Consider the following 27,491-nt stretch of genomic DNA (forward strand, 5'->3'; position numbering starts at 1 on the left):
CAAATTAGCGCGGCGATGATTTTTTCCCCGACACGAGAGAAACAAAGCGTTCTTCGCTCACATTTTAATCAATATGTCAGCACGTCGAGCGTACACCCTCTATCGAACCACCTTCCATAAGCTTTGATTCTCGATAAAAATTAATATTAGAATTCGTGGCTATACACGCGGAAAACATTCCACTCATTGTTTAAATGCTAACAGGGCGCGCTGCTTCTTTTGTGACCTTATTGATTAGCCCTCTTTCGTGGTAATGTATGATACAACGTTGAGAAATGTCTGTACGATGGATTCGATGTGTGGGTTGTTATTGAAATTACTATACACGATGGAGTTACAAACAAGGAAACAACAAATATGGTAATAATTGAACCTCTCAGAAGCCAAACTGATCAGTTCCATCTTTTTATCAGTTTCTTAATTTCATTACATAAGTACAATATCTAATTCTCGAGACACCAAAAGACAGAAATACGAAGGAACGTTTTTCTGTATATTCGTTTTCTGAAATACGTTTTTCTGTACCGTTTAGTTTACGGAGTTGATCATTGTGACTTGTAAACGGCACGATTGATACTTTGATACTGTGACATTTTCCAACCAATATACAGAAAGCGTTTCAATTTCCAACAATAGAACCTCAGCTTATTTTCATTTCAATAATATCAAATAATTTATGGAAGATCACTTATTCGCTCTTCTCAATTGTTTTTCTTAAAACATAGCCTTCCTTGGCATTGTTATATCGTTGGAAATGAACAGAATACACAGAGAAGTACCATTCGTAAATATTTCCTCCAATTTTTCCCCTTCCCAATAAATAATGTATTTCACTTCGTTCATCGAAAAAGAAAAAAAGGAGAAGGAAAGAAAAAAGAAATGAAAACTTTTCGTGAAATATTTGGTCAACAAATGTAAGGAAGCGGAATGCCGAATCGATTCTGCTCAACTTGCTCGGTTTCCTAAGAGTGGCACTGGGAAGAGGATAAAGAAAGAAGAAAACGCTTGGTTCCTGAGGTAGCTAGGCAAACGCGGCCAATAATCGCTGATAATTTATTAAGGGGGGAATACTCGCGATCCGGCCTTCTGCCGGGCATCTGCGTTATTTAAGAAAATAAATATTTGATATCCCAAACAAAGGCTCGTCTACGGCGTCTCTGAAGCAGGAAACGGATAGAAGAAGAGGCCGAACCCTTGGTGAGGGGGGCAAAAGAGAGACTGAAAACCTGAGGAAAGAGAAGCAGCCACAGCGGCTAAAAAGTGTCGAGGGTGGGTCGAGAGTCTCGCACAGCCGACGCGGAGGGCTTCAAGGAGAGGGGGTGGCGACTCATTGGCCGTGAAATATGGGGTAAAAGGTTCGATAATTGATTACACAGATTTTTTATGCCGCAAGAAGCCTTAATTCTCGCCGCGCCACCCCTCGATAATTCCGCGTCGGGAAAACCAGCCGACGAGCTTGGAATATCGAGTCCGATGTAAAACGATCTTCCAACCCTCCGGAGAATGTTCCAGTCTGTTGGGCTGCCATAGAAAAAAGCCGAGCCTCTACTTAGCCATTGGAACAAGGAGTGACGTAATCGCTGAGAAAAAATTTGTTTTACTGATCATGATGAAAAGCAACAATGTTTGCAACTCGGCTATTCAACAAATTTTCACTATTTGAGCGTGACAATCTTCGAGTCAAGAAGAAATGTTAGTTTCCATTACTCAAAACTTCTTACACGACAAACTATCCTCACAGATTTTCAATTTAAAGGAATTCCTAATTCCTGTAAATGACCATCTCTCGAATTTTTTCTAATTGGTATGTAAAACTAAAAAAGGATTTTCTAGCTACAAGATTGAGTTTATCGTATTCTACGCTCGACGATTGGTAGAATCGGACTTCTGTCGAAGTAAATCCGAAGAGTTTTCAACGGCATTCGTGGTCCGCGCTTCGCGCGTCAATTATTCACGAGGTACTCGTTGCTCGGCCACTCAAGCGAGCCTCGAACGTGCGAAAGGGTCCTCGTTCGTTATAGAGAGGGTGAAAAAGAGGGTGGGAAGAGGTGTTCTCTTTGACACAGCATTGATATAATATTAATCTAAGCGAGCAAAACTCAAAGGACAACCGTCTGTCTCGTAACGAGTCCTTGTTCCCTGGCGTACGAACTCATGGTAATACAGAAAGCCGCGTATCACAAAAGAGAATACGTGGCTGCGAAAACAAAATGAATACTGCGCGCGAGCTTTCCTGCGTTTAGACGCCGAGCTATGTACGAACGAAGTAACACCACATCTCAACAGTATCAACGGTGCAATGAGAGAGCAAATTATTGAGGGCATTACGTTCGGGCAAAAATGGAGGATTCTGTTTAAAGGAAAAAAGAAGATCAATATCGAAGCTCTTTACAGTTAGACGAATAATGCTTGATCCTTTACGATGCTTTTGAGTAGTAAAAAAAATTGCACCCTTAAAGTATTTCATATTATTCAATATTTAGATATTTTATATTTACTTACATTTTATAACGAAATTGAAATAAGATCTAAAATTTCTATCGTCCGAATAATTCATATTATTAAAGGTTAAAATTATTAGTCAGCTATTTTCTAATTACATAAAGCTATTGTCCATTAGTTTGTCAACCACAGAAATGAATAACTTATCGAATTGAAAGTTTTTCGTAATTTCTCGCCAAATATTAAAAATTGACTCTCGTATCTCGACTAATTTAGTTGTATGCTGTATCGCAACCTTCTACTTCGAGAGAATAATATTTTTAAACTTGTAAATTTAATTCCATCGATTCTGTATATCTAGGTAAAGAATTATTTACAGGCTTGAAATAAAGGTATTAAGGGAAGAAGATAGCAGGCGACGCAAAAGCATCGTTGAAATACGCTGAACGCACGCGAGCGTTCCTTTGAACGCGCACTTGATGGCATCAGAAGTAGTTTTCAAGCTCTTTGTCGTCAATTGTCGTCCTTGGAACCGGTGACAGGTAGCTTTGGTTTTCCTCGAATAGGTTGGCTGTTCCGCGTCGACTTCAAGTTCTACCTGAGTCGGAGAAAACGAACAGCGTGTAAAGTAATCTGCGCGCCACGGTTTTTCCTCCCCCGGCATTTTGCCGCTCGTTTTTCCGACTCTGCCACGTGAGTCTGCATGCGTGCACTCTCGTCTCGACTCAAGTCGTGACGTTTGTTTTTATGCTTACTTTACCGCGTTGAAAAAACATCGGAAAGTGGCTGCCGGGACGGCAGCGTCGAAAACCACCCCCGTGAAGGGGTTGCACGAGAAACAGGGGCTGAGATTTTTCTTCGCATTGTCACCGCGTCGAGTTATTTGCTTCTAGCGCCGCTTTGATTGTTCGTAATTGGGCAAGTTAATTACGAACCCGGAAAAGGCGAGATGATTCGTTGCTTTCCGAAAGACCAACCAATCTCGCTTCATCCGGCTGAATTACTCTTTTTATGGAAAAAAGAAATACGCAGTGATACGTTGATGATCATTACAGCTATCATAATCAGTAAAAACGAAAGTTTCTTTACAGTTATCAAAAATATATCTTTAATATATCTAAATATATCTTTTAGAAAGATTGATCTTGTTGGAAAAATAAGCAAAGCTTCTGAAAAGGTCAACTTTTATGGAGATACTGGACGTCTTATTTTAAATTGAACCTGTAGATTATTTCCACTGCTGTTGACGAATTTCGAGATTTGCAACTTGACATATAACAAATTGTACAACATTCGTTAGAAATAAGCGGTAACTTAACTTAATACTCATGATTTCAGTCAATGGATATGCAGTATCACTTATTGAAACAATAGAAAATGTTTTGTCGCTCAATTATCCCACTAAAGCTTCTAAAAATTTTCTGTCTCTAAGAATGCCTGAATTCTGTACGAGCAAAATTAAACCTTAAAAAAATTTACAAATCTTCTAATAATAAAAATTCCAAATAGAATTAATTTAAATGAATAACAAGTATCTGGTTGATAAATGAATAAATCGTTAAATTATCGATAAATTGCCTGGTGCCGTTTATGAGCTTTCAACGATGTTTACTTCTGTACTAAATGCCACGAGAACTTTTCATTAATACCCGAATGAATAAATGCCACCGTGTCTACCCCTCCTTAAATTCTTAATGCAGCAAGCCCGGCGGAAAGTACTCCGGGGCTTCCAAAATATCTTCAAGAAGTTTAAAGTCTTCCCTCGATAGTATGTAAATATTGTATGTAAAGCGCGACATCAAAGGGATTCTTCCGTAGTATAATGCCTTAAATTTCGCTACGAGGAGAGATTAAGGAACAACGGGAGGGCGAGGATATTACGGACGCGTGTAACGTGGAAATGTCCATTCTTCGACATCCAGAGATTCATTACATCTACCCTCTAACCACCCCTAAACTACTCTATTTCCGATTCCTTCCCTCTTTGTAAAGCAACTGGAAATATAATATTCTCACATACACATTTCTTCATTAAGTATGGAAAATATATTTCTTACTCTAATGTTAATCTTCTCCTCTCCAATATGACGTTTGCATGCATAGAGAAAGAATGAAAAGAGAAAGAAAGTTATGGTATAAAGTTAAGTTAAGTTAGTGGTTGATCGCTTTAAAAAATTCCTAGCTAAGTAAGAAAAAAACTGAAATCACCGCATAACAATTTTTCTGGGAACCTCCTTTACAATACGACATCGAATAGTAAAGAATACTTCAAACGCAGTTTCACGAATCGAGGAATTCCTGATGAATATTCAAGAATCTTGCCGGACATGTAATTGTCAAAAGGACGAGGATGGTCAAACACGCAAAGGAAGAACAGAGTTCGACGCGCGGCAAAGAGACCACAAAATCTCTGCTGGCATTCGTGTCAGGACGTTCGCGAAAACTTTGTTACATTTTTGGTCAGCTCCACGACATACGCTGGCCGAATAAGCCGGATCAAAGGGACAAGCATGAACGTAACAAGAGGTTGAAAAAGAGGTGTAAACGAAAGAGAAGCAACGTCGCATTCCTTCTGCACTCTCCTGTAAAAATTCGTAAAAATCCTTTGACTTAGCAAGGATATCTAGAATGTTCGAGAATAATTGATATAGCGAGATATTATTATAAAAATAGAAGAGAAGTATAAAACGTACAATAAAAATATTTTGGCGAAATCAGAAGATATAAAAACTTTTCAGTTATTATGCCTTTTTTTTACTTTTGTCTTCGTCCCGAGCATACAACTTTTACACATGTCAATTTTCTAGATGACACATCCCAAGAACTGTCAGTTCACGGATGACAGCAAAAATCTATTCAAAAGGCGAACTATTCGCTAGAAATTGAGTGGCATTTTCGAATTTTTCGAATTTCGCTTTTTAAAAACTTTCCTCTTCTCAAATGCGTCACTTTTCTAACGAACGATATAATTACTCCAACTTCATAGCTGCCTGAAACACACACGAATATTCGATAAGTAAACTTCTTTGAAACCCCAGAGAAAATGGTTCTCGCAACCTACGCATACTCTAGACAGTACACCGTATCGTACGGATAAAACAGTCCGGAACAAAGTCGCCCGTCATTGAATGCGCACAAAGTGAAACACGTAAAAGCACAATCGTGCTCAATAAGAAGGACATCAAGAAACAGCTTGGTGAGTGAAAAAATAATTGCAAACGTGAAAAGGGAAGTTTCATCTCGCGACTTGGTCCAACCGTATGTGTTCCCTCCTTAGGAGTGGGGAACAAGGTGGAAAACGAAGAAAAAGAGCCAAAAAGCGTGGCCACAGGAGGGAAACAGAGGGAAAGAGTGGCAGGAATGAAGAGTCGACGCAAGCTGCCTCGCGCTAAACCACAGAGAAAACAAAAGGTGCCGCCGGCGAATTAAGAACGATATTTTAACGCACGACTTAATTGCATTAAACCGGGGGACCAAGTGGAAGGCGAGTAACAGGAAAAGACAGAGAAAGTGAAGAGGGGGGGGGATAAAGAAAAAGGAAAAAGTGGTGAGGGGACGAGAGAGTTGGAAGAAGGCTGTCAAGAAAAAAATAAGAAAACAGGGGGTTGCAGGGGGTGAAGATGAAGATGGAGAGGAAAGGGACGCGGGTCAACCTTCATGGGTTGTTCTATTTCGTGATTGGATGTGCTCTCTCGTGGTAATACGTCGGATTTTCAAAGTGCTCCTTATTGCAGCGCCGCGGTGCCCTTTGAGCTGAAACAAACAGACTGCTCGCTTTTTTTCGCGAAGTGGCCAGGGCGAGAGGTAGAACGGAAGAAACGGATTATGTTTTAGATTCCAACTGGAAGTTCGAGGTATAAGGAGTGAGAGAAAACGCCGTGGTGCAATAGGAGGCAATGGGGGGAATGAACGACGAAGAGGAAGCGGGCAAACGGGAAAAAAGGAAAAAAGAAAAGGAAGAGAGTCGAAAGGAAAGAGAGAAAGAAAGGGGCGGAGGTACTTCTCGAGACCACGCGAGGTATTCAAGGTAAAAGAGTTTTCTTGTAGTGTTTCTCTGGTTTTTTGCTGAATCCCTCGTATGGGTGCAATGCCTTCGAAAGTCTCTCTGTTGTTTAAACAATGGATCAATGAAGTCTCTCGTTTCATTCGATTCTTTCAGGAATATGGAACACGTACTGTGGAATGACTTGCAAGAAATTAGATGATATTGTCACAGCGTGCGGGTTCTATATTGGGAGAATTAAAGAGCTTTAGAGGCGTTCGAGAAGTGTTTGATTAATTCATTATGGCTACCTGTTATTAATCCCCTCCTTTGTTGGAAAAGTGTTACGTATCGTTGTAGAAAGAAATATTATATTTCGAAATAGCATTTCTCTTTCTATATAAAAACTTTGGAAATCTGTATGAAAGTTCTATATTTCTTACGTGTATATGAACAATAAGCACTTAGAAAAACTGAGATCAACTGTCCATTACTAATTAATCTAGTATTAAGCAATTTAATGGCATAGCGAATAAAAAAATAACGACTAATAAAACATAATAAGAATCCAGTTCAATATTTCAGATTTTTTGCGTTTAACTAAATTCAGGATAAATGATACAAGATCCAGATAGTACTCTTTTAATTTATTTTCTATACAACGCTCCTTACCTAACATTTATTAACTCTGCATCTAATTTGATATATCGACTATGATATACAGGTTTTATATTGAGTCATTTTAATTAGCGACTAGTTAAGATTTTAATCTCTCACTGATATGCTACAGTTTACAGCTATAATACAGTTATAAATATGCTTAAAAACCACGTACTTATGTAGCCTTAGAGTGAAAATTCTTTTTGTGGTTTTCCAACGAGAGCGGCCCTTTGAAATATCTCTGACATATCTCGCAGAAGAAGCGATACTTGTTGTCGTGACACTTCAAATGCTTGTTCAGCAGATCTTTCCTCGCGAACGTTTTCTCGCAGTAGTTGCATGAGAATTTGTCTGGATTCACATGAAACGCGTTGTGTCTCGACAAATTGTCTATTCTGGTGTACTTCTTCGTGCAAATATCACAGGTGAACATGGTCCGCTCCGAGTGACACCTCTGATGGTACCTTAGGTATCGTTTCTGCGCGAAAGTCTTTTTGCACGCGCAGCAAACCACCTGATTCGATTCGTCTTTCTTCGCATCCATGTGGTCGGCCTGTTCATCGCTGTTATTAAATTCCTGTTTACAGTACGGACACGTATATCGTTTCGTTTGCTTGTGCTTCTGTATGTTCTCTAAGAACGTTGGATCTGTCATGATCTTGTAAAGGAAAGTGTCCTTTAATTTCTCATCGGAACCTACGCCGTGATTCGAATCATCTTCGTCCTGACAATCCCGTTTACACAAATTAAGAGCTTCTGATGGTTTATCCGAATCGTTGGTGGTCTGCGTGGTTAATTCGTTTTCGCATGGGCCTGAATCTTCTATGCTCGAGGAACCAGCCGCCGAGGAATTTTCCAGATCTGTCTTCGGAAGTAGTATCTAGGATGTATTGATTAATTTAATGATATAGTAACATGGAAATATTATAATTTTTTTTAGATTACGGATGTTTATTCATTAGCAGACTGTAGATCAGGTCTTCTTTGTTTCAAAAAATCATCCATACTTCATAAATAGTACAATGTAGCATATTCTCAGCACATTTTGATATACAGTCTCTAATATACAAACATCCACAACGTATCAATTGTTAACAGAAATACATCATACATTGTTATTGTCGTCGTTACTAACAGATTCCTTTACATCCTCGTTTGACTGCGAATTTGAATACTTGCAGCTTGGACCAGCTATCAAACTAAGAAGAACTGAATCTCCTTCTGCAGAGGTTTCGCCCTATAAAAACGAATTTATAGAATTTGCAAGAATTGCACGATTACACGATCTGCATAAACTTATATAATTTGAAAACAGTAAAGTTAAGCAATATGCATGGCACAAATTGTATAACGAAAATAAATTACTCAATATAAATAAACGTTATATTGTATAACGTTGATATACTCTTTTTCTACAAATATCCATTCTCAAAAGAATTTCTTCATCTACAAATTATAATTAACACGTAACGAATAAGAATTATTTAATAGATTCAAGGGAATGACATTACAATGTAACCGTTTATATTTGCGCCATGACTTTCAAGAGCGTGTTATCATGTCGTCCACGAATACCGATGTACACACACACACATACGTACACATAAACACAGCTGTCACACATCGTACCTTCAGTTTAATCGACATATCTAATACTTCCTCCGAATATTTCAAGGTCTCCTTGTCCTTCTTCGCTACTGATTTCGATCGATCTTCTGATTTGATTTTATTCCCATTTAAATCAATCGCATCTTCGTTCGATCCTTGTAACTCATCTTTGCCAGCTTCCGACATATCTTTCGTGTCGTTGTTTGAAGATTGTCTCGTGCTTTCAGACTTTACACTAGAAGTTTCCGACTGTGATTCGATGTTTCTGTTGTCTTGAATTACTCGCTGTCTCGGCACGGTTTTCACTCTCATTGTCGTCTATTGCGAAGTAAACCAACTGAACATACATCGATAATGTCAAAATACATCGATATTGAAATAAGAAATAAATAGCAACTCTTTCATTCACTACAGCATACAAATTGTAAAGATACTTAAAATATTAAGTATTACGTGTAATAATAAAAGTTGTTAATTGTACTATGTTCGTGGCAAATCACATTACCCTAAGATTAATCGTTGAAAATGTTAATTTACACGAATACGCAAGAAGATTTACTTACGTAAGGCATCAGCGTCCTGCGAAATATCAGAATTTTCGTTCACCACGCGCAGTTCCGATATTTTGATTCATTCACTACGGATCGAATTCGACGAGTACGTGATCGAGAATGCCAGCACACGACACACATTTCACATCGCGTTGACGACAGTGACGGAGAAGAAACTGTGTTTAGTTGACCTCGTGCTGACTTTGATGGTTGGCACAACAAAGGGCGCCTGGCGGAGTCGCCGTACGAAAATCCAAGTTTGCAAACACGGGACTGCCTTCAATGAAATCCGATCTCCTGATCGATCCCTAATGATTGCTATGGCAATACTTTTTCTATTAACGTTTGCTCGCATTTTTATTCGATAAGATTATCACTCGTTAACGCTAGAGTCTCGAATAGGGTTTTCCGACCGTATGTTGTCTTTCTGTTTCTCTTTAGCGGTTTCTCTTAACCTTGATTACTCGATGATTTTTCATATCTTTATTGAATTTCGTTATTGTACTTTTACTCTTGAAAAAGATGGATTTGCAATCCTATACGAATTTTAATTTATATCTTTGTAACTGTACTTCATTTAAATATTTTATTTTGATAAATTTTGTTTCATAATAATTGTAATAATAATTTCATTAAAATTTTTTCATGTAAGCTCCATTTAATTCCAATCTTTTTTATAATTTCAAAATGAACAATTTTCACTGTCTCCATTTCGAATAAGTAACAAGAATGAAGGAAACGATTTCATTTCCGACAAATCCTAAGATTTCAGCTTTGTCAAGGTCGAAGAACAGACCGTATTGTATTTAAATATACAGTGAATACAAACGGTATCGACACACGCCCTCGTCTTTCCATCAACAATTTTTTAATCAGGTTTTATGTTTAAGTTTCGCGGTATCAAATCTCTCTGCTCGTATAAGACTAATTACAAAATGATACGAATTTTAACATACTTGGACCTAATTATTTAATATGTAAATGCCATAATGAATACAATGTTGTGCCAATACCTTTTATAACCACTGAATACTTTCAAACTTCTACTGTAAGATTCTAATTCGAGCTTCACAAGTAGCCATCGGTGTACGTTTTACAATCGCGACATTAACACCATCTCACAGCCATTCACCACAGAACCACCGTCCACTTTCGTGAAAGAACAAACTTGTTCACTGTGAATCGAACGAAGATATCGTCGCATCGCGCAAAAACCGAAGAGTTGTTGAAATAAAGATAGAATACGAACTAACCGACAGACAGGCAGACAGTCGGACAGTGAGAGGATGGAGGCTGGACAAGGACGGGGCGGAGATGGGGTCAAGCATAAAATTGGGAAAAAAAGGCTGGATGTTTGGTAGGATGTTTCGTGTCCCCTCTCTGCACGTCCCGGTCGTTAATACGGCATAAGGAGGAAGCAGGGTTAAGCGAGGGTGAAGCGAGGATTTTTAATTGTAGTTCAGCCGGTATAACCCCGCTCGACCCGCCGGTATTGTCATACCCGAGCGGCGCTTTTCTTTATTTCCCCAGTGGCTGGATGAGGTTATACATTTTTTTAACTACGGCAATGCCTCCGTCTTCTTATTAGCAAAGCTAATTGGAAATACAAATGGTTATTCACGGTAAGAAGGAAGCCTGAAGACCGACTGTGAGAGCCCAAGTACTAACCGATGGAGGGCTCGGTGAACGAAAAAGAGAGGGACAGGGGAAGGGAGAGGAGCGAGGACGAAGAAGGCTGGTACACTTCTCTCCGCGTATTAAGCTTGTATTTGCCCCGGATAATTAGGACTTTTTCCCGACCAATTCGGATGAATAATTGATTTTGCTTCAGCCTGCCGGCATACCCCGTCGCTTCTGCTCCTCGTCGAATGACAATCACCCGAAGAAAAATACAGATCTTTCGGATGAAATATTCAGCGGCCACCAGAGGGTGGAATGGGTGAACGCGAAGAACGTCCCTGGTTACCACCTGGTTTATCGGTCGATCAAAATATTGGCAGTAACGCTGAATAATTTATTGCCGTCGTGGTTAATGAATTCCTTTAGTATCGACTGATATACGTAATTACGTAACGAGGAGGCAAGATAAGTTGTAAATTGGAAAATTAAAGGACACTGAGTTCGATCGAGTTAGTAGCTTCGAGTTTGTTAAGTTTAATTTAATTTATGACTATTCATGTATTATGAACTATTTCATTATATTTCGATTGTTAATCTCTTAATCGTTTATCTAGAAATTTTCTGCATTTGTAGCTCTGTATCGTTAGATCTGTGTAACAAATTACGAGACGTTGTGATTAACAAATTAACGAAAAGAAAGGTAACTCGAATCTATTTTCATTACAAGTATTTCAATAATTGTGAAAGCATTTTAATCAATTACATCTTGAGGCTACTCAAAGAACAGAGAAGGCAAACAAATCGTTCTCTAAGCTATTAACTACATAAAGAAAAACCGAACCAAAGATGAAACATTCGTAGTACCGTTAAAATTACGAAATGTGAGTTAAATTAAACAGAAAAGAGAATTTGTTTGTGAAAATTCGTAGTACGTTATCAAGCGGAACCGAGGAAGGAATAGTCGGTCAAGCAGCAATCTCGCAGGAGCCTTCTTCCCGCTTGGCCACGAAGAAACGCCCGTGGGGCTCCGCAACTTTTTTTCATCAGCATTTTACGGTTATACTCGCGCATTAATAATGCACATGCTTAATATAAAAAGAAGCCCGCGAGTCTCCGTCTAATAAACTGGAAGAATGCTTTATAACCGGCCGCGGTTTCGGGTCATGAGGAGAGGGTGGCAGAGAGTTTGCTGAAAGCCTGCTAAAGGGGGTGGCTTTCTTCTTTATGCCTGTGGAACGGCCAATCTCTCCAGGACGCGTCGAACGAAAGTGGCCGAACTTCTCCACCCGCGAACAGACAAATCGCCACGCGACGAAAGCGTCGCTCGTTACAGAACTTCCCCCTCGTTTTCTTTTCGGCTCCATTGTCAGCCAACTACCGGGGAATTATATTTTCTCACCAGACTTTGCGTAGCAGAGAAAGAATACATTGCTCGAGTGTATCGAATATGATTTTTGAAAAAGGACAGCGCATCGATGATTGTAATTTTGAGTCATACTGTGATCGCTAGAAATTTTCGACATAGACTCTTTGTAATTTGATTTATATGTAAGTTACGTATTAAGAAAAGTTTTACTATGTGAATTTATTAGTATTGTATTCGAATCACGATGCGTGATATATTTGTTCAATAAATATTTTACCTTTCAGAACTCTCTGTGGTCTCAACAGCATTCATAGCGAAATAATGTTTTGACTGAAAATTGTTGAGCTATGATTCGCACTGGGAAACGATGCGATACATTTATGTATTTTATTTTTCATTCTAGTGGAATTAAATCGACATTTTAGTTATTAAAAAGACAAAATTTCCATAGAGAAGAATCTTGATTTCTTATACTATTCTTATGTCTTATATATATATGTATAACAATTAAATCATTGTACAGTTATTGTTGAACGTGTCCCGAATTTTTACATAGAATTACACCCGTTATTCTCGATAAAAGATTATATTTCCTGTTAATAATGCTTACTGTTTCGGGCGGTCAAAACGGAAAGTGATTTTTATCACGGAGCATAGATATATTTTTCTATCATTTTCCGGTGGAATAAATTATTCATGACAAGACAGTCACCTCCAGTTATATCATCAACGTGACGTTCGAATGTAAATCATTTTTAGCCAGGCAATTTTCATATTCATCTTATCCTCGAGAGTCAAATGAATTTTTCGTTCTCCCCGGAGCTGATTTCCGAGTTGCGAGCGAGAGGAGGCCGACACCAGATAGCGGAGGTGAGACTTTTTGAAAAATATGAGTTTAATAAAGAAGAAAGTATGATGTATAGCCCGCTGCCAAGGGAGAGAACTTACCAGGATCAACCGACTTCGATACCCAGATATTGTATGTGTAATATAAGCAGATGAAGGGAATTGCCGCGATGTACTGGGTGTCACGATATTTCACTAGACGTTCGACCGTTCTGCCCAAACATATTAAATCTTTCTCGTGTCATCTTTAACGATAATATGATTTTAATATTAATAGCTGATATGTTATATGTAAATTATTCCAGAACGTTTATTAAGTTATTCCGTAACGTTTTTTCAATTATAATTCTTCTACAGTTCTCAGTTTAATACATCTCTGTTATTTGATTATTTTATAAAAAGACGACGTTTTAATGACACGGTATATCTTCATCAAATAGAAAAACACAGGGATAAAATTAGGCAATGGACATCGAATATGTTTTTTATCATTCGTTCTAGATGCTTCCCCTCCGTATCGTAGAATCTGAGAGGAATTTCCATGGAAATCGATGACACCATCGAAGACAGTTTCGGAGGAGAGAGAAACGGTGAATAGATATCCGTAACTTATCCAGATAAGGGGTTGTAAAACGATGTAGCTATCTGCCAATACGGTTTCCTCCCTCTTCGCGAAGGGAGTCGAAGGAAGGTCTTGCATCCAGGTTGCGGCCAGATATAGAGGGAGCAATTCGGTAGAAATTGATGCCATTTGAATATCGTTCGCTACAACACATTTCCAAGATGCTACTGTTTCTATAGCCGTTCGTATCGTTTCCCCAGATATCCATCTGTTTGTGAAGTATTTTCGACTCCTGGTCCGAGAATAGTCATAAATCAATGTTTTAGATAGTAGATAAGTTTAATATTTTTACAGTAATATTCTAAATTTTCACCTTTCCTTTTTGTCATCTTTTCTTTCTCTTCGTATTTCCTTGTTCTCTACCTTGGCTAACAATTATTATAATAAGAAGACAATTCCCAAGATATCAATACATAGACTTTCATTCGTACGCAAGTCATGAGACCTTTGCTATTATTAAATGTAACCCTTAATAAAATACAATAGAATTTAATTTTCCTCATAATTGCACTGCAGATATCTATGCAAATTTCTATATAGGTAGACAATTGTTTTACCTACTAACAATAGAAGAAGAATGCTATAACGAGTCTTAAAGCTTCGATATGTTGTACACAAAAAACGCAAAAAAGTCCGTAGTCCACTTACGACACACCCGGTTAACAAGCATCAGCTTCATTCTTTAATTATTATACCTACTAATATCAGGGTATTAAGTGTCTCTTAACTCATAGCTAGTTATGTAAATCTGTACGATTCTCAGGCGTGCAGAAGTTTCGAACCATCGAAAACTACGTAAAAACTGCAAGTAGCATCAACTCTTAATCAGCGCTTCTTCTCACCGGTGCATTGCCGTTAATTTCATTAAACGCGTCGAGTATTAATATAATTAGGGCAATTAGAGAAGTCGGCACATAGAAACGATGTACGCATTGCCGGGCGAAGAATATCTCGGCTACGTGACACGGTAGCATCACGTAGGCGCTATCTACACCGTTGTTTATCGAGCGCACTGTTCCAGTCAAAGTATGTATACAGTGCTCAGTGCCCGTCAATGGCGTTTCTTAGCTTATGCATAAAGCTCTTTCGCTAGCTCCGTCGTGTTCCCGTCGGGCCTGCTCTCCGGTGTTCCTTGTCCCCTTCCCTGCCAGCTTCTCATCTCTCACGATTTCAGCCCTCTCTCCCACCCAACCCCCCTATTTCATCGAGGCTTCAACCCCTTCTTCGACTGGTAGCAGCGAGCGGAGCAAGCAGTGCGTCTCGCTCGCTCGCGAGTGTTTCTGCCAGGATGTATCGCAAAATCTATACCGCTGAGGGTGCGAGGAGGTGAGACGAAGCCACCCAGGACGGGGGGGGGAGGAGCAGCCGAGAGTCAGAGGATGAGACGGAAGAGTGGGCGATGTGGCGGAGGCCAGGGCGGTTTTCGAGAAGGGTGAGCCCCGTCACATTTCACTACAGACTAATAACTTCTGAATATTCATTTCGTGTTTCTCCTTGCCTGCTTGCGTACCCGTAAGCAAGGCTAATGCGACGCTCACAACGCGCCAGACTTTCGGCGCAGTCAGCTACGTACACTGCCTGGCTGATTGTCCCATTCACTTTGTCGCGACTTCTTCGTTTCTTTTACATTTTGATAGAAATTTAAATCGATGAAATATAAAAAGTTTGTAGTAATTTTGCATAGAAAAGAAATTCTCCTTCGACGACATTATGTAATTAAAATTTAGTAAGCGAATGGTGATGGAAGAAGAATGAGATTTATTCTTTGTTTGCACAGGTTCTTACTTGAAGTTGAAAACATGGAATTTGTGCCTGAATTCTTATTCAGTGACACTACGTAGTTAACTTTTAGTGGATATAGAAGAATATTTAATATAAAATGGATTTAGAAGAACATCGAACATATATTATTTGATAGCAATAATAAAAGAAATGGTAAATGAATATGAAGTTCAAAGTAGGATGCGTAATTAAAATATCCTTTCAGTTTCATGTTGCTCGTATATTCGTGCTTGTTTTCATATGTATCTAACGAGAAGATTTGAGATTCACGTTCTAGTTAATCTGATGCAAAGCTTACAAACAGCCAGTGGAAGTCATACACTTTTAAAGAATCTTATATACCTGTAATATGAAACTCATCGTTCTTAAAATACACATACATATATAGGTAATATGAAATTAAAATAACGTAGAATTTCTGTTTATTCGAAAAAGTAAATCGATTACATAGATCGCACGAAATCTGTCAATTTCGTGTGAGGCGAGCTTAAGGAACACGTAACTCTCCTTCGCCGAAGCGAGAAAAACAGAACAGCTTGAAGGCGAGGGAAAAGCGAGAGGCGGTCGTCATGGTAACTATGAATTAAGTAATCAATGAATTATTATTGACATTGATGTTTTCGTCCTGCTTCTTACGATACTTCGAGTCTTATGAAACACGTTGCCCCGCGTTTCTGATTAATACGTCGAGAGTGTATTTTATTGGATTAAGAGGGAAGCTCAGATTCAAGCAATTTTTCCCTCCTTAATTACCGATTTGACAAACTGACTGATTCAACCAGCAAGACGTCAGTATACAAAGTCATTACCTCCAGCATTTGGAATACATTAAACTATAATTTAAAAATTCAGTAAATCATCGACAAATTTTTATTCGAACGACAGAAGATATAAAAAAATATATAAATTAGTAATTTATCGCTGTTAGATATTTTCATATCGTAATAAGGTGCCACGAATTAGACACTATCAATTAATTAACAGATGTTCCTGCTAATTTCCACTCTCCTACTCCTCTCCCCTTCGCCACTGTCGTTCTTCCTTATCGACAAAGAGCTGTACCTAATTCGAAATGGAACTCGTAGAAAATGCGATAGGATGCTGGGGCTCACGAGGGTGGAGAAGAAAGTCAGGGGTGGCCGGAAGAAAGGCGTGCGGTGGAATGCTTTGGGCCAACGGAAGAGACATCGCGCCTCCTTCAATTCCGCGATCTCTGCAACAAATTAGCACAGACAAATTTCTCCCTTGCCTCGAACCCTCTGTCGTTTCTTCCTCGGTGCATACTTCGCTGAAATTTCCTCGTGTCCCGTCGCTTACCTTAACGAAACACCCAGCCCGTGCTTTTTCGCTTCTTCAGGGATCCACTGATTGGGAAACGTAATTTTCTTTGCTGTCGATGCTTTCACAATAACGTCGATACTGTAGGTATTTTCTTGGTAAAGAAATAACTTGTAGAAATATCGATTACGCTATCTCCAGAAAGATGACAGATTACCATCCTTAGAAAATAAACATGAAAATATAAAATTATAACTAAATATAGTACAAGCGATTGTTAAATATAATAGTAGTTTATTACAGGCCAATACAAAATAAAACTACTCAATGATGCAATTGTTCTATACAACAGCCATTGATAATTAACTGCGTTCAATAATTACGAATAACTATTACATAATAAATCATATCCAAACAAACTACGTAAATGAATTCAGAATACATTCAATCTCGCCCGCTCAAATCCTTGGATGAATTTACGTTCTTCTTCCTCTTTAATATTAAACTCTCGACTTTTCCGATAATTATTCACATCAAATTCCCATCCCCACAAATATTAATAATCAGACAAAATAAAAGTATCGATGCATAAACAACAATGTTATGAACAAAAAGTAGTAGGTTTTTCCAGCGGTATTCGACTTGCTCGTTTTCATATTTGATTAGAAATTACTGAGAAGTTTCTTTAAACCAAGTTGTGTATTAAATGGCGACTTTACATAAGCAAGATCGAAAACAACCAAGACCTGGGCATAAAAGAGCCAGGACAAAACGAATGAAAATTTTACAACGACGACTGACAATCGTGAATTCGCCCCTTGCTGTTTCCTATAGAGCCCTGGACGACGGACCAGTGTACCAACCCTCCATTGTCTCCAGCGGCCCCCCTCCGGTTAGGAAGCGCGCGATAATAAATATAGAGAAAATGAAAAATTATTAAAAACTTCCTTTTTAGCCTTGGTAATCCTCGTCGCCCCCAGAGATGCCGCATTAAAAACCTGCCACCCCTGCTCCACCCTCTGGCGACCTCTTTCTCCGCCTCTGCTTTCTCCACCCTTGTCCATCCTGACTCGAGATCCTCGGGGTTGGGTGTCCGGACACGCGAATTATTTATACGTAGAAATCCTCTGACGACATTACCACAGTGTTAGCATTAAATCATAATGTACGACTCGCTGCGAACCACCGTGATTCGTCCTTACGCGCGTTCCTCTGACAGCGGGATCTTTTCCCTAGATTTATCGTGTTCTTTTTCAGCCGTTCGCTAATTTCCACGAATAACAGATTTTTTAAGAGTTCACCGGAAGATCTTCGAAGGAACAACGATTACTCGAAACGGACTATCTTCCGTTTGTTTTTTATTTATATATCGAGGAGCTTTCTAGAAAAAGAACGCATTAGACGAAACAGCGAATCGGGTAGCTTGTGTTGGTTGTAATTCTAACTTTTCAGTATAAGGCTACTATTGCGTGAATTAGTAATTGCAATGGCTCTTGCAAATCTTCTTCCTCTATTTATCGAATAAAGAAAAATTTCCTAATAATTGAACTATTTAGAAAATACACTAGGAACCATTAATTAATTAATAGACCTAACTAAATAGGCTTAGAGGACCAATTATTAATCGATTATATACATTATATAGCATTTTTGTTATATTAGTACATTATATAGTCACACGTGTAAACATATATTTCTAGGAACAATTATATAACTATGATATTTTTCTTTATTAGGTTAAATATGCATTTTGGATACACCAAGAAAATATCTTTTCAAGGAGATTACCTTTTCCAACGATGCTTCGTGCGAATAATAACGAAGCTCCGATACGTGTCTGTATTTTATCAAAGTGCATGTACTTTATCAGACACCCATTCGGCGGACGTTTCGTATCTTCTAACATCCAGGAAGCGTTCCGTACATTTCCATAATTAAAAGGCTAGGTGATCAGCACTCGCAATAATGATTCCCTTGGCGTTCACAAAAATCTACGAAAGATTTATCTCGCTTCGGCCGTCGGTCCGTCGGTCTGAAAGAACGATACTTATCGCTGGATGGGGTGGTGGAAGGGAAACATGAAAATCCATATGAATCATCTGATGCAACGCTCTCTACATGCGTATCTCTTACGTCTGGGCGAACGGCAGAAGAACACAAAGCTAATGCAATTTTGCAATTACACCGAGCTCGCGCTCCTCCCTTCCTGTGAGCCGGGGAGGCTCAGAGGAATGTCGGCAATACCGCGAGAATATTTAAATTTCGTTTCGTTTCCGCGTCGTTATTCTTTCATCCACGGTCCGCCGGCTTTATCCCTCGTCGGCAATTAATTGGCAAATCCAATCGGCGCACGAGGATGCAAAGGACCTAGCCTTTTATACCCGCGACGTTAAGTTCCCGTTGGAATAGATTCCGTCGTATCTAATTTTACTGCGCCAAGTATTACGTACAATTGCTCATGAAAATATTCTAACATTTATGAAGGAAAACTTTTCTGTCCACAGCGTTATATGAAATATCTTGAGATTTTATTAAGACTGTAATGAGACACAACTATCGTCACTGTATTGGTAAAATTTGAAACCAGTGTGAAAATCTACGTAGAAGTTGGAAAACGTTTAATGCGAAAGTATACTTGTTATGAATACATTTTTATAAAATCAACTTGTAAACACAGTAGAAGTATTTGGATACCTCACACGCGTTCTATATGTTCCTAGATCATCAAAATTCTCATAAATGCACAAATACATTCAACCTACTGATAGCCACACTTAAAACACCGCATTTTGCAAGAATAATCTGTACGACAATAAACGACGAACTTCGACATAAAGGTCGGAGGTAAGTAAAAATTTGGACGAGGAAACGATCAGCGTTCGTTGATCATCCGGGGCATTCTTTTAATTACGGTCCTCAGAGATTTAACATTCGCGCGTATCATTTTCCACTTGCGAGTCGCTTAATGCATCACGCCGCCGTCAAAATAAGCCCAGCACCGAGTAATAAATCCCGAGATTATCATGATATAATAGACGCGTCCGTGAAACATTCAGTCCTTTCATACTTCGTCCGGATCCAATTCTCCGTCCAGCGGAAAGTTTCCGAAGGATACGTAATAATCCTCTCCGCAATTCCGCGCGCTCCGCTCTTTCCCTCTATAGATAGAAGGGGCGTGAGAGAAGAGACGGCGCGAAAGAGAAGAACACGGGGAAGAGGGAAACGGGAGTAAAAAGGGAAAGAGAGAAGGACGAGGGGGTACGGCATGTAGGTACGGGCCGGCTGCTGTATTAGATTTGCTTTCTAGGACACTTTAATCAAAATGTACCTATGTAAATTTTTGAATACACATCCCTCGTCTCCCGCGATGTTTGTATAGGTCAGGCGAAGGTATTTTGCTGGCGGGCACCACTGTCGCAAACCGCGGCGGCTGCCGTCGCCGCCATTGCGTCCCCGTGAATTAAAGAATTTGCAATTCTGAAATTCAGGTGATCGCATACATACACACCATCCGGTTTTATCTCCTCGGCGGCCTTTCGTCGCGGGGTAAGTATCGACCGAGGCTGCCTCCGCTGGTGGACCTGCTGCCGTCCAAGAATGCGGATACAACGAACATCTGTTTCAACCAAGAAGCTTCTTCGATCCCCGCTATTACCTATCCTCTTTGTTTTTAAATATACAAGTGTTAGCAAAATACTTCATACTGGATACTTTCGAATGGATACAACTTTATTCTTGCGAAGTTTGTGAAGAAAGTAACAGAACAGTTTCAGGAAAGGAATAAATTTTATTCGATGGAGATACGTAGGAAGGAATTTGGTCGCATATCGAGCAGATAAGAGGTGTAATATTGCGTTATCGCTTTAAACGCCTGTAACGTTTCATATCGACGATTCGACGGTTCGATATCTCTATCCAAACGAGTATCGCGAAACAGCGAGTACGGGGGAGATGAAAGGCTGGCGAGCGACGAATTTCAAGATAAATTCCAAAGGACAATTACGACATTTTAATTGCACAATACCCGGGCATAGAGAACGTCGAACAGAGAGCAGAGGGACGAGAAAGGCGAGGTAAAAAGGAGAAGAGAGGCGACAGAAGAGGCAGGCAGCTCGGCGCTGGTGGCGGAAAAGGTGAAAGAAGAGAAAGACAGACAAAGGGGTGGCGTGTGGAAGTGGGGATGGACGGGCACAAGAAATGACCGACCAAGCACACACGCGTATAATTATAATAACATTACTTGACAGAGATGGCAGCGAGAGACGAGCCTTGCCGGACAGGCTCCGGCGAGCATTGAAATATTATACCTACCAAAGAGAAAATAATTAAAATTCAACCCTTGCGCTTGCTTGCTTGGCTCGCATACGAACACACAGAAAGAGACCACGTACGTCTCCCTATGTGTATGTACGCGTGTGAAAGTATGCGCGCGCGAGCGTGCATCGACGTACTTACCCACGTATCGCACGGTAACCACCCCATCCTTCACGGCCGCCCCCACTTCTTTTCCAAGGATGGGGTTTCCCATATTTTTTCCAGCGCCGTAGGTACCAGGTATTCTAGAAACGTTTGTTCGTTACGGACGTGATTCTGAGCATCGTTCCACGGTAAGTAGAAAAATCTACCGTGCACGGTACTCGCGCATCGGATTATCAAATCTACTACACGTAATTCCTTTTCGCTTTTATTATGAATCTTTATGCTCGCGCCGAATGTAACATTAATTATTGAGAAAAATTTCCCGTCGTGTTATTCGTTGCTGAAAAATGTCTGAGGATATGCCATGTTACTCGTTGATAAATAAAAACGTCTGATATACGTATACAGTGATGTATTAGAATATGCAAAATATTTCCTTTTAAAATATATTTGGAAATTGGTTAAGGGTTGAGTAAGATATAGAAGCATGTAAAAATGAGATTTTTTCCCAGATTTTAACTGTTCGAAAATGTTTTATGATTTTATCTCCAGTTTCAATGTAAATTTGAAGTTACCGTATAAAGAGTCTAAGTATATCTTGAGAAGTTCTTGGTTATAAATTGAACTGTTTCATAGATATTTTGCACTTAGCACCGTTACGAAGACAAAATTAACACTTTTTCATGCTCTTTCTCGTTTACAGTTAATTAATAAGGTTGTTTAAATATAGGTCTTACGATCTTCCAAATTTCGAATTATACCATTCCTAATTAGAAATTTCATTTCAAAATATCCCAAATGAAATTTCAACATTTTTCCAGATACGATGCGATACGTTAACTATGTTTCCTACTCAATATGTTTATTAATCCTTTGAACTGTACAAATGTAGATGTTACGATGTTACTCGGACAATTGGAAAAGAGTTACTACATAAAAACTTAAGACACGGATCAGGGGCATAGAAATTTTGGGAGTTTACATTTCAATCGTGTAATAAGTTAAGCATCCGCAGAAATTTGACGGTTCAGCCGAAAAGGGAGAGACGAAGCTTTGACGTCGCATAGCCGGCAAACTTCTTACTCGTATAAATGCAATACCGGCACTTCGGTCAAATATGCATTAATAAAGCCGTATTAATCTCGCAGGGAAAGATAGAGCGATATTATCGGGCGACGTCCTCGGCGAACGTCAGTTCACCTCCGTCGTAACTTTTTCATGAATAATCCCGGTGCTAATTTGAATAAATTATAACAGGCGGCGTTTGACCGGGCCCGAATTCTCTCGACAGTGCTATTGATAGCCGTGAAAACGGAACAACGGCCGAGGGTGGATTTCCGCGACTTCCATTAATTCCTTTGTCTCCCGTTTGTGGGCAGAGAAGTGATTTTCAAGGACTTTCTTTTTTTCCTCTCTCCCTATCCGTGGCCAATCCATTAAAATATCAATTAGAACGTACCGGAACCCGCGTCGCTTTTTTCCCCAAGATCGATGCTTTTTCTTCGCTTGCCTCCTTGCTGACGGCGGAATCGGCTCAAGCAACTGTAGGAAACGCGTTTCCGCGCTGGAAATCGAGTTGGTCCATTGTTGTCGAGCGGGACAAAAACGCAAGGAGGCTTACGGAACGGAAATAGGAAGTGCTTGCTGCTTACCACCGATACGTTCTTCCGCGTTGCTAAATAATTCAGCCTCGCTCTACCGAAATTTTCGTAACCGCTTAATCTCTTCTGGTTCGCTAAAGCTGATTATAACGGTTAACGAAATGCTTCAATTCGTCACGCTTTGATAGTAATTGAATTATTGTGTCGATCTTCCAGGTATAGCACACGTGACCTACTCTATTATTCAACAATACACAATTTTCGAATAATATAATAAACAGTATTTATATTCGTGAATGTTTAAAATCTTCTTTTCTTTTTGTCACTCTGCATCTAGTAAACCTGAATCTAGTAAAGTAAAAAGAAGGTGAAAAAGGGGAACTTGTCGTTTGGAGATAGCTCGATTTAGAAATCAAACATTCCAGTGCTCTAAGAATGCTTTAAGAACGCTCCAAAAATGCTTCGTGCTGAACGAACGAGATTGCTTCGCCCGATCCTTCTAACCGTGAAGGGAGTGGGCGAATAATTTCATACAATATATTTGCAAATGTCTCTTCTTCTTTTTTAAATCATGCAACACGATGAAACTCGCGATTATAATTTCTAAAGAGTCTTTCGTTCATTTAATCGAAACAGGTTGAATTAAAATTTAAAGCTATTCGTAGTCAAGAAAAAAGTATCGCAAGTAAAAGACAGTATCACGATCGCGGTATTCTTAGGATTCCGAATTCCTTCTTAGCGATAGCATCTACGAAGCCATCGAACCACGAATGGAGGAGTCCCGAGGCGAATGGAAGAATCTGGAGTTGCTCCTTTTACGTGCAACAGAGAAAGAGAGAAAGCGAGAGAAAGTGGAATCGGTGTCTGCAAGTGTTATTTGTACCGTATCGAAGAATCCCCAACTTCAACTCCACCCCCAGAACCGACTCGCCATTTCCCCCAGTCGTTTCGTTTCTCCAGCGACAAATAAGCAACGGAACGAACATGGCCCTATCTCGCACCAGCAACGACTCGTCTTGGAAGCACTTTAGATACTCGAGCCTTGATTTCGCATCCACGGGCTGAAATTTATCTTCTTCGACCCCACCATCCTGCCAGGACGTCGTTTTAAATTCGATTCGGATTCTTATCATTGTCTGCCTGTCATGTTTTAATTGTACTTGTTACACGTTGTATATATGTATGTGCGTCGATCATGGTGATTAATGTACGGGGTCGTCTTTGAATATACGTTAGTATTTTAAGGGGTAGGCACAGAGATAGAAATTAAAAAAAGATTCTACGGATATAGATTACACAGGTGGGTAGATTAAATAAAGAAGGTGTAAGAAGGTAAATCGGTACAAAATTTTGCGTGTTCTTTTTACAGATGGTTTTCCAAAATTTCTAGATTCCGTGGAGTACGTAGTATCTTTAGATTTGTAAATTAAATTATACCAGGAATATTAAGAAAATTGCGAGATTAGATCTATTCGTTTCTCTATAAAGAATATTTAACGGTGGATTTCATTAACAACAGAAAAAGAAAGAATGAAAAGAATCATAAATCAGTAGATTGATAATTTTCAGTCGTAAATAATTTTACTTGGGTTGATCAGTCTAAACACCAACATTTTCATCGAATTGCCAATAAAATAAAAAATGCTATCCCTCCATAAAACAATAGATTTTCCTCCAGGAATAATGAATTCGTTAATTGAATACCTAGAATCATATACATAATCCATTTTCGATCGCAACGTGAAACAAGGCGGCGGAAATAATGAGTCAGTTTGTATTCATCCTGTCATCGTTGGAAAGAATAAAAGTGCAAGTGGGAGACGCGAGTGACACGTTACCGCAACGTTTTATAGGAGAGCCCGGTGGATCGGCAGTATGGGGAAAATTGAAAATGAGCATAAAAAGTATAAGAAAGCGAGGCACAAGGCAGATTGCCGTGGAACATTCTTCGGCAAAGGGGCAATTCATTTTCGTATGCTGTATCAATTTCTTGCTTCGTCTCCTTTTCTCGTCGTCGCCCCTAACCTGCGTGCCTTCTCCCTTCTTAAGCATCGCCTTCCTTCGCCTTCGCGATGCTTCCAGCCTTCGATCTATACTCGTTTCATCCCTTAAAACTGTTAACTCCGGCAGACATCAAGGGGAATGCGAATTAGCCCGGCTGTCTTATCCGCGCCGATAAAAATGACGATGGAAAAGCGCCGAGCGAGCTCGTTCCACTCTTCCAACCGATCTCTCTTTCTTCTCATAAAACTTATACCTTAATCGATTCCTGATTCCCTTCCACTGTGAAAAAATTATAATGTCTAAATACGTGCGCCCCTTTGAAGACGCTTGCACCAGGTTCAGCGAGCAACAAAGGAATTTCGTTTCAATATGGTTGGATTTAATCTGTGTCGAACGCAGAATGCTTTACACTTTGAATGCCATGATTGCTTTGTATTTTCCGAACATCGAAATCCTCTCGACCGTGTGAAAGAGTTTTAGAGATTTGATGGTACATTTGATTGATCAATTTTTAATAAACCGGAGATATCATAGGACTCGTTTAATATGATCGTCAGATTGTACGTTGTACATACTATGTTTCATAAAATAGGAAGAGCGACAATCACCAAAACGGCGTAATAAGGTCGATAGTATTCGATGAACAACGATGAACAAAGTTGCCAATTCGAACCTTAATATTAAACGTAACATTAAATACTTCATGCGATTATGCTATAGATACAGAAAAAGTGAGGAATTCTTCAGGAAAAGAAGTAAAATAATGAATGCTCTCAATATATTATATTACGCAAGAAATATTTGTAATATAACAATTACTATGAAAAAGAAAAGAAAATATTTCATAGCTGCTTTCTCAAACAAAGGTATAAAGGTATCAACGACAGAAAATCTGATGGAACAGAAGAGATTTCCTTGGCGTTTCGGTTAGATGAACACGCGTAACACACACGGGACCGGAGGTGTGGACGCAAAGGGTTGCCATAGGAAAGTCGAGGCTCGATCGATCATGCATTATAGACTGGAAGCTGACAGCCAGTGATAGATCGTGGTAATTAAATAACTCGTTGCGATCATGCCAGAGCCTCGAGATTCGGTCGCAGCAACACAGAGGAAGAGGAAGGGGTCTAGTTACAGGAGGGTTCAGTAACATGTGCACGTCATTCTTGGACGGGGTGTAATTGACAAGGCAATTGATAATCGCCTTTGAGACGACAGTATCTCCAAGAATTAGTGCCACGCGAACGTCAAACTTCTCGACAAATTGAACAGCAGATCATTAAGACGATGAACAAATGTTTTAACATTGTTAAAATCATTTTAATCCTATGAATCTTTAGGGAAACCGCCTTATATTAATCAGTATGACATAAATTACTTATTTGTATGTAACTCTAATTTTCAACGCTTAAGTATTTTAAAAATTCTATCTATTTCTATATTTTTTCCCTTATAATTTTCATTATGTCATTTATATCTTGCCGAAAGTTTCAAAGTAATTTTTGTTTTAGGAGAAGATTCCCAGAGTGTTACAAATGATATACCTGATTAAAATATCTATAAATTGCAGAGGATTTAACAGAAAAAGAACACACACTGTGTAATAAAGAAAATGGAGATTTCGGTTTCAATAGGAAAATAGTATATCAACGTTGATCTTAAGACAAACCGATGCGATTCAAATATTCCCCATCCAGCATTTTTAATATTAAAATCATTTTACATTATTTCAAATCATTTTAAAACACCACTGTTCTGTATAAGGAGGGTAAAATGAAATTCAAACAAAGATAATCCAACACGCATATAACTAGAACGTCTCTTTGCACGCAAAGATAATCGGTTGGGTCTATCAGTTTCCATTAATACTCGTTTTACCGCAGGAGTTTTCATGGCTAGGAGCCCACACCGATGGTCAGCAGCTTATCGGGAAATCGAGAGGCTTGCCTCGGTAAGGCACGCACGATCTAATTAATAATCAGCGAGGCCAGGCTTCGAAATCGAGCCGAGGCGAGTCGACTCGCGGTCCAGCGGCGTTTAATTATTTCGACGTGAAATATGTATGGTGGGTGGCCCGTAGAAAGCGAGAAGGGGTTGCAGAGAGAGAGTCGAAATGGGCGTACGACGGCCGTGCAACCTTACTCTCGCCATTGTCGACGACCGAGAAACTGGTTGAAAGGGTTGGCCATGCGGTGAACGCGGCGCCGGTAGGCGGCGGCGAAAAATACTGGCTTCTATTTAATTTCATTTTTAACTTGAGGCTATATTTAATTAAGAAATATCACGAAACCCGATATATATGTATATACACCAGCTACTGGATGAACGTGGTTAATCGTCGTTATGCTATCCTGTCCTATCCTCGCTACGATTGTCACGATGAAGCACGTGTGCTTAGGAGCGTGGATTAACATCTAATTCGTTTCGGGGAATTTGAAGATTTGGCAACGAGGCAAGGAAATTTTCAAAAGTGTCGTTTTCGTGGAATATCGACTTAATAAGTTGTAACGTAGGTTCGATTCATCTGGAATGTAAGAGTGAATAGGAGATTGGTATCAAAATAAATATTATGTATGATGATATCGCTTTCAATTAATTCTACGTTCAAAAGTTGCATCTATTAAACGAGAAAGATAGAGATTTTGCATCGACTATAGGACTTTTTCATGCTTACGGTAGAATATGACATGAATAAATTATACAGTGCTTA

General features: G+C 39.4%; 1 protein-coding gene and 1 long non-coding RNA gene across 3 annotated transcripts in view; both read right to left on the reverse strand.

Annotated features, from left to right (window-relative positions):
- Positions 1 to 7,056: 7,056 nt before the first annotated feature.
- LOC126920640 (GDNF-inducible zinc finger protein 1-like) lies at positions 7,057 to 9,420 on the reverse strand. 2 transcript variants are annotated; one of them, XM_050731301.1, is made up of 4 exons: positions 9,256 to 9,420; positions 8,714 to 9,010; positions 8,196 to 8,321; positions 7,057 to 7,964 (listed from the first exon to the last, which is right to left on the reverse strand). In XM_050731301.1, exons 1-4 carry the CDS (start codon positions 9,262 to 9,264, stop codon positions 7,260 to 7,262), a joined length of 1,137 nt encoding a protein of 378 aa, XP_050587258.1. In that variant the 5' UTR covers positions 9,265 to 9,420; the 3' UTR covers positions 7,057 to 7,259. The 2 variants fall into 2 exon arrangements, with proteins under 2 accessions (XP_050587258.1, XP_050587259.1); XM_050731302.1 differs by having other exon boundaries at positions 8,714 to 9,029; positions 9,256 to 9,418.
- A 7,051-nt stretch (positions 9,421 to 16,471) lies between these two features.
- LOC126920643 (uncharacterized) overlaps positions 16,472 to 27,491 on the reverse strand; it is a 95,751-nt gene continuing 84,731 nt past the window's right edge. The window contains exons 4-7 of the long non-coding RNA XR_007712041.1: positions 22,636 to 27,305; positions 21,213 to 21,316; positions 18,546 to 21,064; positions 16,472 to 18,138 (exon numbers count right to left, since the gene is read on the reverse strand). This is a non-coding gene — a long non-coding RNA (uncharacterized LOC126920643). The remainder of the gene's footprint in view (positions 18,139 to 18,545; positions 21,065 to 21,212; positions 21,317 to 22,635; positions 27,306 to 27,491) is intronic.

The sequence above is a fragment of the Bombus affinis genome, chromosome 9 (assembly GCF_024516045.1).
Source record: "Bombus affinis isolate iyBomAffi1 chromosome 9, iyBomAffi1.2, whole genome shotgun sequence".
NCBI classification, from domain to species: Eukaryota; Metazoa; Arthropoda; class Insecta; order Hymenoptera; family Apidae; genus Bombus; species Bombus affinis.